This window comes from Polistes canadensis, unplaced genomic scaffold (assembly GCF_001313835.1).
Source record: "Polistes canadensis isolate GaletaPanama2010 unplaced genomic scaffold, ASM131383v1 scaffold_115, whole genome shotgun sequence".
In the NCBI taxonomy this organism is placed as follows: Eukaryota; Metazoa; Arthropoda; class Insecta; order Hymenoptera; family Vespidae; genus Polistes; species Polistes canadensis.
In genome coordinates, this window is record NW_014569662.1 from 114,096 (window position 1) to 129,508 (window position 15,413).

At 29.2% G+C, this 15,413-nt stretch overlaps 5 protein-coding genes across 7 annotated transcripts; 1 reads left to right on the top strand and 4 right to left on the bottom strand.

The window, feature by feature from the left end:
* Window positions 1-32: 32 nt before the first annotated feature.
* Window positions 33-3,759, bottom strand: LOC106787791 (poly(U)-specific endoribonuclease homolog). The gene is made up of 6 exons (XM_014750448.1): window positions 3,440-3,759; window positions 2,382-2,507; window positions 2,161-2,313; window positions 1,162-2,098; window positions 657-1,086; window positions 33-489 (listed from the first exon to the last, which is right to left on the bottom strand). The coding sequence occupies exons 1-6, from the start codon at window positions 3,489-3,491 to the stop codon at window positions 256-258; spliced, it is 1,932 nt and encodes a 643-aa protein (XP_014605934.1). The 5' UTR covers window positions 3,492-3,759; the 3' UTR covers window positions 33-255.
* Window positions 3,760-4,137: 378 nt separating this feature from the next.
* LOC106787790 (poly(U)-specific endoribonuclease homolog) lies at window positions 4,138-7,759 on the bottom strand. The gene is made up of 7 exons (XM_014750447.1): window positions 7,599-7,759; window positions 6,964-7,308; window positions 6,690-6,773; window positions 6,482-6,616; window positions 5,199-6,396; window positions 4,674-5,091; window positions 4,138-4,563 (listed from the first exon to the last, which is right to left on the bottom strand). Exons 1-7 carry the CDS (start codon window positions 7,651-7,653, stop codon window positions 4,330-4,332), a joined length of 2,469 nt encoding a protein of 822 aa, XP_014605933.1. The 5' UTR covers window positions 7,654-7,759; the 3' UTR covers window positions 4,138-4,329.
* Window positions 7,760-8,322: 563 nt separating this feature from the next.
* Window positions 8,323-10,078, bottom strand: LOC106787793 (glyoxalase domain-containing protein 4). 2 transcript variants are annotated; one of them, XM_014750452.1, is made up of 6 exons: window positions 9,790-10,078; window positions 9,673-9,715; window positions 9,313-9,578; window positions 9,077-9,232; window positions 8,804-8,979; window positions 8,323-8,705 (listed from the first exon to the last, which is right to left on the bottom strand). In XM_014750452.1, exons 2-6 carry the CDS (start codon window positions 9,684-9,686, stop codon window positions 8,595-8,597), a joined length of 723 nt encoding a protein of 240 aa, XP_014605938.1. In that variant the 5' UTR covers window positions 9,687-9,715; window positions 9,790-10,078; the 3' UTR covers window positions 8,323-8,594. The 2 variants fall into 2 exon arrangements, with proteins under 2 accessions (XP_014605938.1, XP_014605937.1); XM_014750451.1 differs by having other exon boundaries at window positions 9,666-9,715; window positions 9,790-10,077.
* A 389-nt stretch (window positions 10,079-10,467) lies between these two features.
* Window positions 10,468-12,420, bottom strand: LOC106787794 (pyrroline-5-carboxylate reductase 2-like). 2 transcript variants are annotated; one of them, XM_014750454.1, is made up of 7 exons: window positions 12,050-12,420; window positions 11,781-11,939; window positions 11,452-11,705; window positions 11,295-11,376; window positions 11,081-11,217; window positions 10,813-11,024; window positions 10,468-10,723 (listed from the first exon to the last, which is right to left on the bottom strand). In XM_014750454.1, exons 2-7 carry the CDS (start codon window positions 11,869-11,871, stop codon window positions 10,657-10,659), a joined length of 843 nt encoding a protein of 280 aa, XP_014605940.1. In that variant the 5' UTR covers window positions 11,872-11,939; window positions 12,050-12,420; the 3' UTR covers window positions 10,468-10,656. The 2 variants fall into 2 exon arrangements, with proteins under 2 accessions (XP_014605940.1, XP_014605939.1); XM_014750453.1 differs by having other exon boundaries at window positions 11,781-11,967.
* Window positions 12,421-12,564: 144 nt separating this feature from the next.
* On the top strand, window positions 12,565-13,870 carry LOC106787795 (transmembrane protein 147). The gene is made up of 4 exons (XM_014750455.1): window positions 12,565-12,799; window positions 12,903-13,041; window positions 13,128-13,349; window positions 13,442-13,870. The coding sequence occupies exons 1-4, from the start codon at window positions 12,723-12,725 to the stop codon at window positions 13,691-13,693; spliced, it is 690 nt and encodes a 229-aa protein (XP_014605941.1). The 5' UTR covers window positions 12,565-12,722; the 3' UTR covers window positions 13,694-13,870.
* Window positions 13,871-15,413: the final 1,543 nt, after the last annotated feature.

A 15,413-nucleotide genomic window follows, 5' to 3' on the forward strand; every position in this document is an offset into this window, starting at 1 on the left:
TTTATTATATTTAAAACGTAATGCTATATATGTTGACTCGTAATTATTTTATTTGATTATACAAGTTTTTATTATAAATATTTTAATACTCATTCAGAATAGTTAAAAAGCAAGTTTTTTTTCACATTCCTGCAGAATTAGGGATATGAAATATAATATATAAATAAGATTATATTTTTAGAAAACTTAAAGAGAAATTATCTTTGATAATATAGATATGCAATATTTAATTAAGAAAAATATAGATCTTAGAAATTAGATTTCTGGAAATGCAGCAACTAATATATCTTTACCAAAGTAATTTACTCTGTTTGCAATAATTATGAAATTAGTTCCACTAAAAGAAACAGGACAAGCAGTATTTGGACGCGCAAAGAAACAAACCGTATAAAGTGCCATCTCTAATTCTGGTGATGTTCCAACAAATATGGAGGTCACCGGTTGAACAAAGCCATTTAATTTAGAACGTATTTTGAGTACAGCTGCCTTCTGTAAAAGGTGTTATAAAAATATGTATGTAAGTGTGTGATCAAATAAATTAAATTTTCGAATGGTATCATGAATCTCATCATAAATATATAAACGGTTTAGAAAGAAAAATGAATTAATAATTAATAAAGTAATACATAAATTTTTTATACAATGTTAATACTTACATCTCCAAACGTTAATTCTTTAATATATCCAAGATAATCGATCTTTTTCTCAGCCTCTTTCATGGCATAATAGATCCAGTTATGTAAACCAATTATGTCAGAATCAAATTGTTCTGCTAAGAAAACAGTTTCAAAGCCGGAACTTGACGCATCTCCGTCTATTCGTTTAAACTGTGAAAACCATATGCGTTTTAACGTGTCCTTGAATTCATATGGATCATCGGGTATATATCCTTTGTTTGCTAAAAATTTCATTGCATTTTGCATAACATCGGTTTCTAATAATTTGTCAAGAAATTCAGATTCCTTTTTACGTCTCTCAGGCGTAAGATTTTCTTTCACTTTAACGTCCAATTCATAATCATCGTAAAGATCGATAACAGATTTGATCGTTGGTATTTCATAAGCTTCTGGTTTAACATCCAACAATCTATTAAAAGGAAAGAATATTTATCTTAAAAGAAATCATTTGGTAATATATTTATAAAAAAGAGATCACACTTACGGATCACTGGCGTCATCTGTAACACTGTCGTCTTTCTTTTGGCCCTGTAGTTTAATGGTAATATATTTGAACGCATTATTTGTATCTTTATTAAATAATTCTTCAGACAATTTCTTAATATCCTCATCAGAGGTCACAAAACCGAGTGGATTAGGATTATTGCTGGATCCTGGAGAATTTTGAGTATTGGATTTATCAGCTCCAGGAGAAGCATTGCTATTTGCATTAGTTTCAGTATTTTGTAATGGCTTAACAGTAGGAGGTTCTTCCGGTAGTACAGCAGCTCCATTTGGAACAGAAGGACTTGCAGCAGGTTGAGCTGCTGCAGGTTGAACTGCTGCAGGTTGAGCTGCTGCAGGTTGAGCAGCTCCCACGTTGGCATCAGGAGTTGCATTGTTATAATAATTATTATAAGTGATTTGAGTATGAGAAGAAACAGGAGTGCCTGCATTACCACTACTACCACCGCCACCGCCGCTATGCCCATAAATTCCACCTGGGAGAATTCTGCTCACTGCTGCATTTACACCTGCACTGACTCCAGCAAAGACAAAAGCTTCTTTCGCGATTTGTCCGATACCTGGCTTATATGGTTGCGAGGATGGCAAGAGAATAGTTTGTTGTGGTGCTTGCCCAAACGAAGGACTATAGGATTGACCATAAGACGGATTAAAAGGCTGACCGTGTGCTGGATTGTATCCACTACCCATTGGATTATAAGGCTGTCCCATATGAGGTGAACTGTAAGATTGACCTTGGCCTGGATAGCCATGATTATAGCCACCAACTGAAGGATTATAGCCACCGACTGAAGGATTATAGCCACCGACCGAAGGATTGTAGCCTTGACCAGCTGATGGATTGTATCCAGCATTATTATAAGGATTGTGTGCACTTTGTTGAGAACCAATTGGTTGACTCTGGCGGGGATATCCTCCTGTAATCATTAAAAAGATGACTATTTTATACCGCAAGTATAATTACTTGAAAGAAATTTACCTGATGGATTATATCCTGATTGCAAAGAAGTTGCACTAGTTTTAGAAGCAATATTTTGATCTAAAGCCGGAGCTGACGGTTTTGACGCCGTATTGCTGCTGGCTTGTCTGTTTGAGTCTGGAACATTCCATCCTATTTTATTTGGAGTTGAACCTTGGAAAAAGGACATCAAAGCTCTATTAGCTACACATACAATCATTGAAATAACTAGAGTAACATACCATGTTCAGTATTTTGAGGTCTACTGTGGGGTGGTTTAGATGTTGTTCTTGACGAACGTGATCCCCAACCCCATCCTCCACTATTTTTACGACCACCGCCACCGGTCTTTCGAGCTTCTCCAGTAGCTGTTAACACAATTATTATAATTATATAGTAGTATAGTTAAATTCCCCTTTATGCTACTTACTATCTCTATTGTAGTAATAATATCAAATCTAGACACTTTAGTAATTTATGTAATAGAGATAAATCATGTTACTTACATTCATGCACTGATGCATGCACTACTATCTATTACGTATTTGACTGATATATCTATACATTTCAAAGAATTTAACTAAATTAACGAAATAACGAAAGAACTTGCTCTTCTTAGCGCATGCGTGTTTTTCAATTAAAGTAGAATGCTGACAATTGAATAATAATGCTATCAAGAATAATTTGCATCGTGATACTTCTTCTATCATATTTGCTTGTATATCCATTTTGTTTCAGCCTTGAACAATTGTTTATATTTTTTATTATTAAACGTTAATTTTTATTTCATTAAATAGATGATAATATTTAAAAGAAACTTTTTTAATTGGTATGTAAGAAACATAATAAAAAATTTCGACGCAGCTATGATACTTTCAAATTCTTAATTTAGAAAGTATACGATCTAAACTTTCGCGAATACTTAATCTATCAAAAATAAACGTGGTACGATATTCGAATAAATAGATTTATCTTTACTGTGCATCTTAATTTAATAAATTTCTATCACATTCGTAGTGTTATATTTCACACGTATACAACTAACAATAACATTTTCAAAGTGTCTTGTTTTTTTAAGCATAAACTACAATTTTTTGATTGCATCATTTTTCACAAATAACTATGTAATTATTCACACTATCATGAATCTTTCAAACAACTTTTTATGACTCATATTACCTTATTTTACAGACATTATTACATCATTACATTATATAAACCGATTTTTAATTTTTATTAAATATAAAAAAGTTTTTTTAAAATTCTAATATTTATACATATATATATGTATATATCTTACCAAAAATGAGGAAAGTAGCGATCAAAATGATCAAGGTCTTCCTGATAATCATAATCACTTTTTAAATCCTGATCAAATGATCTTGTGTTTGTACTTTAAGACAATAAATGATTTAAGATGAGAGAGAGAAAGAGACAGAAAGAAAGAATGAAAACTAAGAAAAACAAAGAAATCTATTGAAGACACTTAGAATTGTTTCACTGTTAGCACAACGAGGTGCTACTACCGTATTTCACAGTTCGTAGCGCAATAAATACAGGGCTCGGTTTAACAGCAAATATACAACTCGTCGACATTGAGTCATGTATTCTCGTGGGCTTTCTCTTTTCATTGATCACTTCTAGGAAATCTGAAAGGAGTGGGGATCTCTTTACGACGAGATCTCGCTCATGAAATTACTACGTGTGCAACGAAGTTGATCATTAAATTGAATAGGATTCCTTTTTTTCTCTCTTCATATAAGAAAAACTTAATCTCTCTCTCTTATTAAAAAGCTGTATTAACTTAAAACTGAATGAATATCCTGAAACATAATTCTATTTATGAAAAATAAACGGTTTTTCTTTTTTATATTTTTCAGACAAAATTAAATCTTGGCCGTTTGCTGTTGTTACGGTAGAAGGAAACATTTGGAAAATTATCACTTACTTACGTATGGACTTTTCTCAGGAGAATTAAGTAAATGTAATGGTTGATTCATTTTTTTATGACAAAATATTGTTTTTTATTTATTATTTTAATTATTATGTATACGAATGAAAGTGTGAAATTTAAATTGAGTTATTACAATTAATTATTTTATTCTATTTTCTATTCATTCAATTATTTGTAATATTTAATATCTTATTTTTATTATATTATCTAAAAATCGAGGCAGCAAATAAATCAAATTATAAGATTGGCAGAGCAAGATCTATAACATCCTTCCCATAATATCTGAAGGCATGAGTATATATATTGAATGTGGTATTACCCAATGACACTGGACAAAGATTATTTGGTCTAGCATAGAAACATATCGTGTATAAGGACATTTCAAGTTCCGGCGTTGTACCTACGAATATCGTAACGTTTGGTCTGATAATACCGTCCATTTTTAGATGTAATTTAACAAGTGATGCTTTCTGGAATCATTAAAAATTATAAAATTCATTGAATTTGAATAATTCTCTAAATTTATAATTCAAAGATTAAAAAATAATATAACATAATATTTAATTATTTTCATACATACATTTCCAAGATCCACTTTATCAGTGTATCCCATATAATTGATCGCATTGGATGATTCTTCGTGATCGAAATAGATCCAATCTTGAATGCCTAAAATATCGGTACTACCATAAATTTCTGATGCAAAGACGCGTTCAAATCCTGAGGAGGTGCCACTAAATTGAGTGAACCAAATGTGACGTAGAATATCTTTCCTATCGAAATCGTCTGGATCGATAAAGTTGCGCGATGACAACCATTTCATTGTTGTATGCATAACATTAGTATTCAAGATAGTATCGAGGAAAAGATTTTCCTCCATACGTTTTTCAAAAGTTTTTATTTCCTTTATACTTGCATTACGTTCATAATTATCGTACAACATGCGCATAAGTTTGATAGTTAAAATATTGTACGCGTCTGATTGTACATAGAGTAGTCTGTGAAAATAAAATTTCATATATATATATTATGCGATAAAAATCATTGTAATTTTATGATAATGTTGTTATATAAATGATTATATAAAAAGAGAGAAGATAATTACGGTCTTTCAGCAACATCTGATATATTACTCGACGTAGAACGAGCTTGTAGATTCATTACTATATACTTATTTACATTATCTTCTTCTTGGGCAAATAATTCTTCCGATATTTTGTATAAATCATTATCGCTAATGTAATATTTATATACATCAGTTGTATTATTAATTGGCTTATTTTTTACTTGATTCTTAGAATCATTTCCTTGAATGTAAAAATTTCCATCATTTTTCATATCCGTCAAATTACTAGTTGGAGCTAATTGATTCGGTAATCTCATATTATTTCCATCCGATATACTTGAAATATTAGATGGTGGATAGTAGACTCCGGAATTAGCCATCGGTATAGTTGGATTTTGTTGTGGATTCGATCCAATAGGATTATACATTGGATTTGAAGGAGAACCTATATTTTGTGGGTTCACTGGCTCACCCGTTCCATTGCCAGGATAATTGTTAAAGTATTGATTGTTATACGTTATATGCGTTGTTGTACCAGGATTGCTATTAGCCGCACTTTCGATACTTGGTCTAGACTCGTAATGATGATGAGGATTGATTAACCTATTTACACCAGCATTGATAGTTGAGAATACCAAAGCTTCCTTAATCATATCACCAAAACCTCTACCGCTACTTTGCTGGCCTGGAACCATTAATACTGTTTGTCCTGGTATGAAGGGTTGTGCTGCAGGTTGAGCAAGATATTGTCCTTGTTGTTGAGGATAGTGAACAGGTCCAGGTGTATAACCACCACCAGGTGCATAGTGATTATTCATTGGGTAGCCAGTTTGCATATTTGGATAGTGTGGAATACCAGGTTGTTGTGGATAATTATGTCCTTGCGGGTAACCCATTGAATGACCACCAAATGGTGATGACAAAGGTGGCATAAATGGAGTTGCAGGATTAGAATGAGGAGCTATTTGACTTGGGTGAGATATGGATGGATAAGACACTGAATGTGGTGGATATGAAGGATTATGAGGGTATGGAGGTTGTGAACCCAGATTGTTGTTGGGATATAGGTTTGGTTTAAAACCAATTGGAGCATTATTGTTAGGATAAACGTCTGGTTTAAACCCAATTGGAGCATTATTGTTAGGATAAATATTTGGTTTAAATCCAATTGGAGGTTGGTGTATAGGAATTCCAGTTCCTTGATTACCAGGTGCACCAGGAGGTCCAAAAGATGGTGCTTAGAGAAATAAAAACCACATTGAATTATTATAATTTAATAAATTATTCTTCACCGTCTGTATAAACAAATATATATATATTACCATGGGGTGGTGCAGATGAAAGAAGAGGCTTTGAATCGTGAACTGGTAAAATTGGAGCTGATGGTGCATAAGGCATTGGTGACTTTGCATTCGTGTTAAAACCTATGTTAGAAGTTGGATAATTTACCTCAGTTTCTAAAAAATCAAAATGAAGTATTTTAGAATAATATAAAAAAGAATAAATATACATAAAATTCGAATGACTCACTCGGTTTGGTTGCGCCCCCTCCTTCGCCATGTAAAAATGGTGTATTGACATCTTTATTTGATTGTGGATGTGTAACTGGACTTCCTAGAATATTAATATGTATGTAATATACTTATCGATCATCAACAAGATGTTTATAAACGCACATACGTGAAATTATCGCACTAATTAAAAAAAAATTTTGATCTCTGTACATTTAATCAACTATATCTTACTGTCGATATTTGTTGAATAAAGTAATGTTATGTATCAATTTATTATATGATACACATACCTCCAGTATGTCCAGTATTTAAAGGTTTTGAACCAAATGAAGTTGGAGCATTTCCTCCTGAAGGATGACTCACACTTGAAGGATATCCTCCTGAAGGATGGTATCCTCCTAAAGGATGACTTCCTCCTAATGGATGACTTCCTCCTAATGGATGACTTCCACTTGAAGGATGATGTCCTCCTAAAGAATGACTCCCACCTAAAGAATGATGTCCTCCGGAAGAATGACTCCCACCTGAAGGATGTCTACTCGAAGAAGATGAAGGCCTAGAAATTCGATGACTCGATGATAAGCGACTACTACTGCCGAAACGTGAAGAAGAAAATCTTTTTGCATTTGTGTAACCTGTTGAAGAGAATATGTAATATATGTATAATAAAATATAACATATAACATATAACATACAAAATATAACATATATATATATATATATTTTATTCCGATATTGAACATTAGTAAATATCACCGAGATAAGAAATATTAATAAACGAATAACACTTTTTGTGTATAGAAGAAACATAATTGGACATACATATGTGACCGCTCAAACACACAAATTTGATATTACACTTTAGAATTATATTAGGATGTATATGAATTTGTTAATAAACAATTGTAAGAATTAATATACTAACTTATGTCTATGAATCCAAAAAGAAGAAGTAAAAGAAGTATCCTTAGCCAAGTCATTTTAAATCGAGAACATACGACGACGTTTAAAATTACGATTAAAAATGATCTATCTCGTTTAACTCCGAACTTTCAAATAAACTGTGTGACGCGCTTATTTAAATCAAACTCCGCATTAAAAAATATATTTCTATGAATTAATGTAATCATGTGTAAATGAGAAAAATACAAATTCTCTTATCTGTGACCCCACAGAGATAATGTATGATGTTTTATAAATTATGATGATTTCTCATTAAACCGGCCGTTTGTATCGAATGTATGCATTCAACATCAAGTATACTAAATACTACGTTGATGAATATAACGTCATACGAGATAAGCCAAAACAAAGTCTAAAGCATTAAAGTGCAATAGTTGAAATGCTTGTTTTGATTATTATCACGTAAACTATACGTGTCTTGACAAAAATTAAGATTTATAAAATAAGTAATTAATATTAGTATACTTAATAACGAAAATAATTAAAATATTTACATCGACGAATTCTAAGTATTCCGGTTGTAGAAAATTGTTGACAACATCTAATCATATTTTTATTTTTATCAATTTCTTGTATTCAAAATTATCTTTGGGAGAAGAATGTAGGGGAAAATTTTCTTCATAATATAATCGATAATGAAAATTCGATATGGTAATTCGTAGTAACTTGTAAAGAATATTAGATAATCATTGATATGTGTTAGTATTAAGTCTGGAAAATATACGATTTATATAAATTATACATTATTATTATTATTCAACGCATATATATATAAATATAATATTGTTTCCTTATTTAAAAAAAAATATATATTATTTATATATTTATAAAGCCCAGTATGCACCATCACCAAATGCAAATAATATACATATACATATAAACATCTTTTTCGATAAAAGATAATAACTGATTCATTTTTGTGTGACATAATACTGAAAATATTGAGACAATCTAATATTTAATTATTTTCCTTAGCAATGTATCTATCAAGAATTTTTTCACTTGGATAATCTGGAACGGATAATTGACGAAATCCTTCATCATCGACGAAACATATTTCATGATCATCCTAAAATAAATCAAATTTGTTAATAATATAAAATAATGTTTAAAGAAAATATTACATTTTTGACAATAATAAAAAATTATATTTTCCGATTTACTTACTGGATCAGCAAGAATGATAACTCTAACTGAAGCTTTTCCTGGCGTATCTAAAGTTATCAAATCGGTCAATATTTTGTGTCCATTCTCCTTAATTTTTTTCTGTATTTCTGGTTGTTCAACCAATGGTACAGAAAATGCTATACGACCATATGCTTTTGCATGATCCACCGTAGTACCTAGTATATTGAATTTATAATTAAATAATATTTCAATTATATATATAAAAGGATATATATATAAAATAAAATTCTAAATAAATGTAAAAACGTTTACCTATATCTACAAATTCAAGTTTAGTTTGATCTTCGCTATAAGACATTAGAACTTTATTATCTTCTTGTTCGATTACCTTCATATTTAAAATATCCCTCCAATAAGCTATAGTATTTTGAAGATTTGAACTAGATAATGTTACTTTCTCTACTGGATCTGATTAGAAAAAATAATTCAATTATATACAAGAGAAGAGAAAATATAAATATAAATTGTCATCGTTATTAGTGTGTTACCTTTATCTTTGGGTTGTGGTTCATTAATAATATAATACTTGTAACCACCTGGTGCTTGCAAAACAAACTTTCCATTTTCTTCTTGGATAGGCCATCCATTGCTTTTTGCTCTATCGATTGCTTCTTTAGAACGAATAGTTATTCCACGAAAATCATTTCCACTTTGGTAATGAGAAATTCCATAATTATAAGTTAGTTCAACTACAAAATGATTATCTTCTGGTCCATATCCTATCATCGTTTTACTCCATCGATTTGCATATGGACTATAAATTATAATGTTCATTATAATTAATTATTAACATAAATAATATATAAATAAAAAAAAATTAATAGCAATTCATAAAAATAACCCATTACAAGCAGCCTCGCATCCATCAGCAAATTCTTCATGTCTTAATACCTAAAATTAAAATAATCAATCTTAAAACTATTGCACTTAATGATGCAATAACAAAAAATTGAGGAAAAATTAACCTTCATTCCAAGAATTTCTCTATAGAATTTCGCTGTTTGTTTGCGCTCAGCTATTTTAAATACAAAATGTAATGCACGACCACTAATCATTATGAAAATTATTAAGTATTTTTATTTTTAAGTAAAGAAAAGAAAATTATATTCCAAAATTGGCACAGTCCTTCAAAGGAATACACTTATGGTATATACCTTATACCCTGTTGATTTATTGCACATATATGTTGCAGTGATTAATCTAATTGCTAAGAAAATCAAGAATTAAATCCACATCACATTGTACGGATTTAAAGATTATCAGTCTTGCCAATATTTATTTTCCAAAACGATTAAATCCCTTTATGAATAGAAACAACTAAACAGTCATAGTGTTATTTGTTTTATTGTTAGTAAACACTGGGCAGTTGTATTAGGAACATTTGATAAATATAAGTAGGAAACAAAAATTTATAAATGTCACTTGGTGGTGGTCTTAATATTTTAAAAGCTTTAATATTAAAAAGGTGAAGGCGATTAAAAGAAAGTAATGTTTTAGTGAGTATTATTTTCGTATATTATTTCTCCATTTTTAAATGTCGTCTTCTCTTCATCTATAATTGTTTGTTTTTTTATTTAGTAATAAAATAACTACTTTTTTTTTACTAAAAGAAAATTGAAGTTTCGGTACAAAACAGAAAAAAATCTTAGTAAATATTTAAACTTTATTAATATCGGTACCCGATGTATTATTACCGAAATTTACACCCAAATTCACACCATTTATTTACACCCAAACTTTATTAATATTGCTATTCGAGATGTATCTATGTGATAAATAATAATTTAAGAAGAATAATTTTATTATATCTAGATTTAATAATAAATTAATCTTTAAATTTTGTGTGTCATTTCATTGGCTTTATTAACAGCAGCTTCAATAGCGTTCATCATAGATCCTCTGAAGATTATATGAAATGAATTTTTATAAATTATTATAGAATTTATATATATTCTATGATTCGTTAATAATATAATTTCGTTATGTACCTAACTTGACCGCATTCCATAGCATGAACTCCAGTAATAGTAGTTCCACCAGAAGAACAAACTTCATCTTTCAATTGACCTGGATGTCGTTCTGTTTCTAATACCATTTTACCAGCTCCTACAAGTACTTGAGCAGCAAATTTGATTGCCATTGCTCTCGGTACTCCCATTTTTACAGCACCATCCGCCATAGCTTCTATAATGAGATATGCCTGAAAATGTAATCTTATGAATCAACCATTAATACATTTTTCTACCATTTACATACATAAGCTGGGCCAGAACCCGACAAACCACTAATCGCATTCATCAGAGATTCGGGGACATCCTGACTAATACCAATGAATGAAAATAATGTGCCTATTAATTTAATATCCTCCTCCAGTGCGTTTTTACCACAGTAAACTAAAATTTATTAAATATATCAATTTATTATAGCTAAAGTTATGTATATAATAAAACATTTCTAAAGAACGACATACCTGTGATACCTTCTCCAATCACCATAGGCATATTTGGCATACATCTGATAATTCTAGGGTTTGAATCAATGGCAACGAGTTTCTAGAAAAATACCAATAAAAAATTCAATAGAAAACAAGAAGAAAAATAGAAAAATTACATTTTACTATATCTTACTTCTGCTAAAGTATCTAATGAAATTCCAGCAAGTACAGACACGTATAATTTATTGTGACATTTTTTTGCAAGTGTTTTCGTAACTCCATCAAGAGCTTCATTAAGCATTTGTGGTTTAACTGCTAAGAATACAACGTCACTGTTTTCTACAACTTCTCCATTTTTAAACGTATTATGAGTTCCAAGTTCTTTCCAAGCGGTAAGTGTTTTTTCAGTGCGACTGGATACCCAAACATTCTTAGGATCAATAATATCTATAAAAAAAGGTTTTCATTTATAATAATAAATTATTAAAATATATATATATTATATATATTTATTTATAAGACCTTTTAATATAAGACCTGCTCCAATAGCACTTGCCATATTACCACCTCCAATAAATCCAAGTTTAAGAGATTTAAAATTATATTGATCCATAGTTAATGTTATATTTAATATTTAAATTAACTTTGGTTTAAAAAATCTTGTGAAAAGAACTCTTACACCTGTCCAACGTATTCCAACAATTAATGTCTGCATAAACATATCACAAGTGTGAAATTTTAATTTTTCTTATAATTATTCTAATTGTTTAGTAATGTCAATCTATCTAGACCTAGTATATATGGACTGTGCAAGCCCTGTCTCTTCCTGTGTGGAACTAGTGAGGGTAGCAGAACTGATCTGAGAGAGAGAGAGAGAGAAAGAGAAAATAAAGGGCTCTTTTATTTCTCTCTTATGCACACTCGCGTCGATGTCAGAGAGGTTAAAAGTCAATAGTTCTCAAGTATATAAGAAATGAAAATTTTCCACGTAAACAGAGAAAGAACATAGTCTCTATATTCTCTGTCTCTCTGTTTTGCTGCCATCAATTTCAAGACGGTATACGGAATCCAGGTATACCAGGTCCATATCATAACACACGTCTGTTCACTGATTGGTGCACATTTAAATGAAAAAAGAAGTGGGGAAAAAAAACATTATTAAAAATATTAAATAAATTAATAAATACTTCAGATTTATTTATATATGTTAAATAATGACAATAGACGTTATATTATAGTAAATATAAGCTTCCAAATGCTTACATTTATCAAATTTGTGTAAGAAATGTTGGTACGATGACTTTGAATATTTAAAAACGTGTAGTGGTAATCCTGAGTAAAATGAAATTGAAAGGATATCAGCTTCAAATAAGTTATCTTGTAATTGTATAACCATGTTTTAGTGAAATGATTTATATCTTAAACATATAATAGTGAAATAAGTTTAACAAAATCTATTATAAAATGACCCTGTATCATTTTGGAAATTGTCTAGCATTGGTATATGTACCATATTATATGACTTATAAATATTCTGGTTTGTAAGTATATGTATATGTATATAAATATATTCATATATTTGTTTTTTAATTTATGTATTATATTATAAATGAAAACATATCTAATGTAATATATTATTTATAGATCAGAATATGGTGCATTTTGGAAATGCATTCAAGCTGGAGGTATTTACATCTTCACACAATTAGTAAAGATGTTAGCACTCGCTACTTTTTTTCCCACGGCAGATAGTGTCGGAGAAGAAGGTTTTGATTTATTTGGTGTACGCTATAATTTGATGTATTATAAAATTACTATTGCAGTAATAATTTGTAAATTATGTATTATAAATATATGCTTTACTTGTAGGAATTTCTCAAGTCTTCTATAGATTTAGCGGATTTAGTAGGAATCCTCTTAGTACTTAATGGCATCCCTGGTAAAGGTCATGCTAAAGTATTAACCGCTGGAATAGGTTGGGCAGGTGCAGAAGTTCTTCTCACAAGATTTCTGTTGTTATGGGTGGGTGCACGTGGTGCTGAGTTTGATTGGAAATATATACAAAGAAGTTTAGAATCTAATATTAATTTGGTAAGAGATTAATTTGCCGAATGTGATCAAGATAATAAGAATTTTTTAAGCCGTGTATGATATATATATGTATATACGTATATCTTTTCTAGGTTCAACATATAACTACAGCTACACTTGTATGGCTGTGGTCAAGACACGATTTAAAACGCAGCTTAGTTCCTATTGTTATCTGTATGCTTTTATTAACGGTATATAGGCCTCTTGTTCTAGATTGTTTAACATCACTTTTATTAGCTGGTGCTTGGTCAACGTTAGTTGTTAAAGCACTTACTACTTTGATTATGGGAGTTATAACTTTACACATTTATGCTGGATTAGCATATGCAATTGGAATCTTTTAAAAATAAAATATAGTTTGTAATATACTTAGTGTTATTTAATTTAATGAGTTTTACATTAAATAGCATATTTAGAAATGACCTCGTGTATTTCTTATCGGAATATTGCATATTTTTGTACATACATATATCCTGCTATTATATATTGCAAATTTTAATATACTATATGATGATATTTTATCTATGTTACTACATTATATAAATTACCTCAATTTCATCTTTTATGATTCTCTTTTTTATTATTTATTACGAGTATCACGAATAAGAGAGAATATTTGTATTAATTCACTTATATATTATTTTCTTTTATTTATATATATTAAACGCATAAGCAAAATTAATATTTGAATCTTGAGTGAATGATCATAAGAAGAAACTATTATTCATAATTTTTTAATGAGACATCATAGAAGATATTCAATTTATTATGTAAGTCTAAAAATAAAATGAAACTTGGTTGAAATTTATAACATTTATTAATTGAATATAATTCAAACAAATATTTTTTTAAATAGTAACAATCATATTTTATAATCTCAATGGAAAGAAAATAGATGTAATGTTTAGTTGTATTTTATTTTCATTAAAATAATTTGAAAGGTATTAGCTAAATAACTTCAAACAGCGTTGTCCAACTGGCAGCCCGCAAATTTATTTTTGCATGCTGTGAAGCAAATAAATTATTAAAAATAAAAATTTGGATTAACATTTATACCAAACTAAACGAATAATTAAAATAAAAAGAAACGTGTATCTACCCTTCTTTGGACTCCGAAATGTTTGCAAAAGAAAAAATAGCCTATGGACTAAAAGAAATTGGACAGCACTGGCTTAGAATATATAGGATGTTAGATATTTCCTGTACAAAAGTAGTGAGCAAATTCTATACTCAAAAATAAGAAATGAATATTATAACAATTTTAAATGTTGTATAACAATACATCATTTAAAATTTTATTCAAAAGTTATAACATAAATTGTAAAACTATATAAGTATAAACTAACTTTTTTCTTATTTTTGAGCATAAAATACGCTCACAATGTTTGTATGGAAAAACATCTAACACCCTGCATAATAAAATTGAGACATTTTTTTAACTAAATAAACATTGCTTAAATATTTCTATTATAATTTTTATTATACTTTTATCAATTATTATTATTTATTTTTAATTTCCCCTAAAATTGATAAAATCATTAAGATGCACAGTCAATTAATAATTTGTTATAAAAAATAAGTATATATATGCTATTTATACACATATGTACACCTGTATAAAAGGAGCTGTATACAAAGTTTCACAAATTGTTTTTAATGAAATCATTATATTTACAATTACTTATTATTAAATAAATAAGTTAAATGATTCCATTATAATTTGATCTTCCAAATTCTTTGTATATTTAAGATGGAACTGTCATAAGATTATTGATATTATTTAAAAAATATATTTTTTTCTTATATTTTATGTCAAGTATACATAACTGAACGTTTATAATTCTACTTAATATTATAGATTATTAAATTTATTAATATTACTCATTTACTTGTTAATTTTAATTATAACAAAAAGGAAAAGAAGAACCAATATTCGTGTCATCTAGATACCTAGATTATTTCTATAGCAGGTATATTTACAACATTTCTAACATTCAAGAATTATATTTAAAGCATATAAGTAAATAATATTCATCATTTTGGTAATTTTTAAGTAGTTTAGTA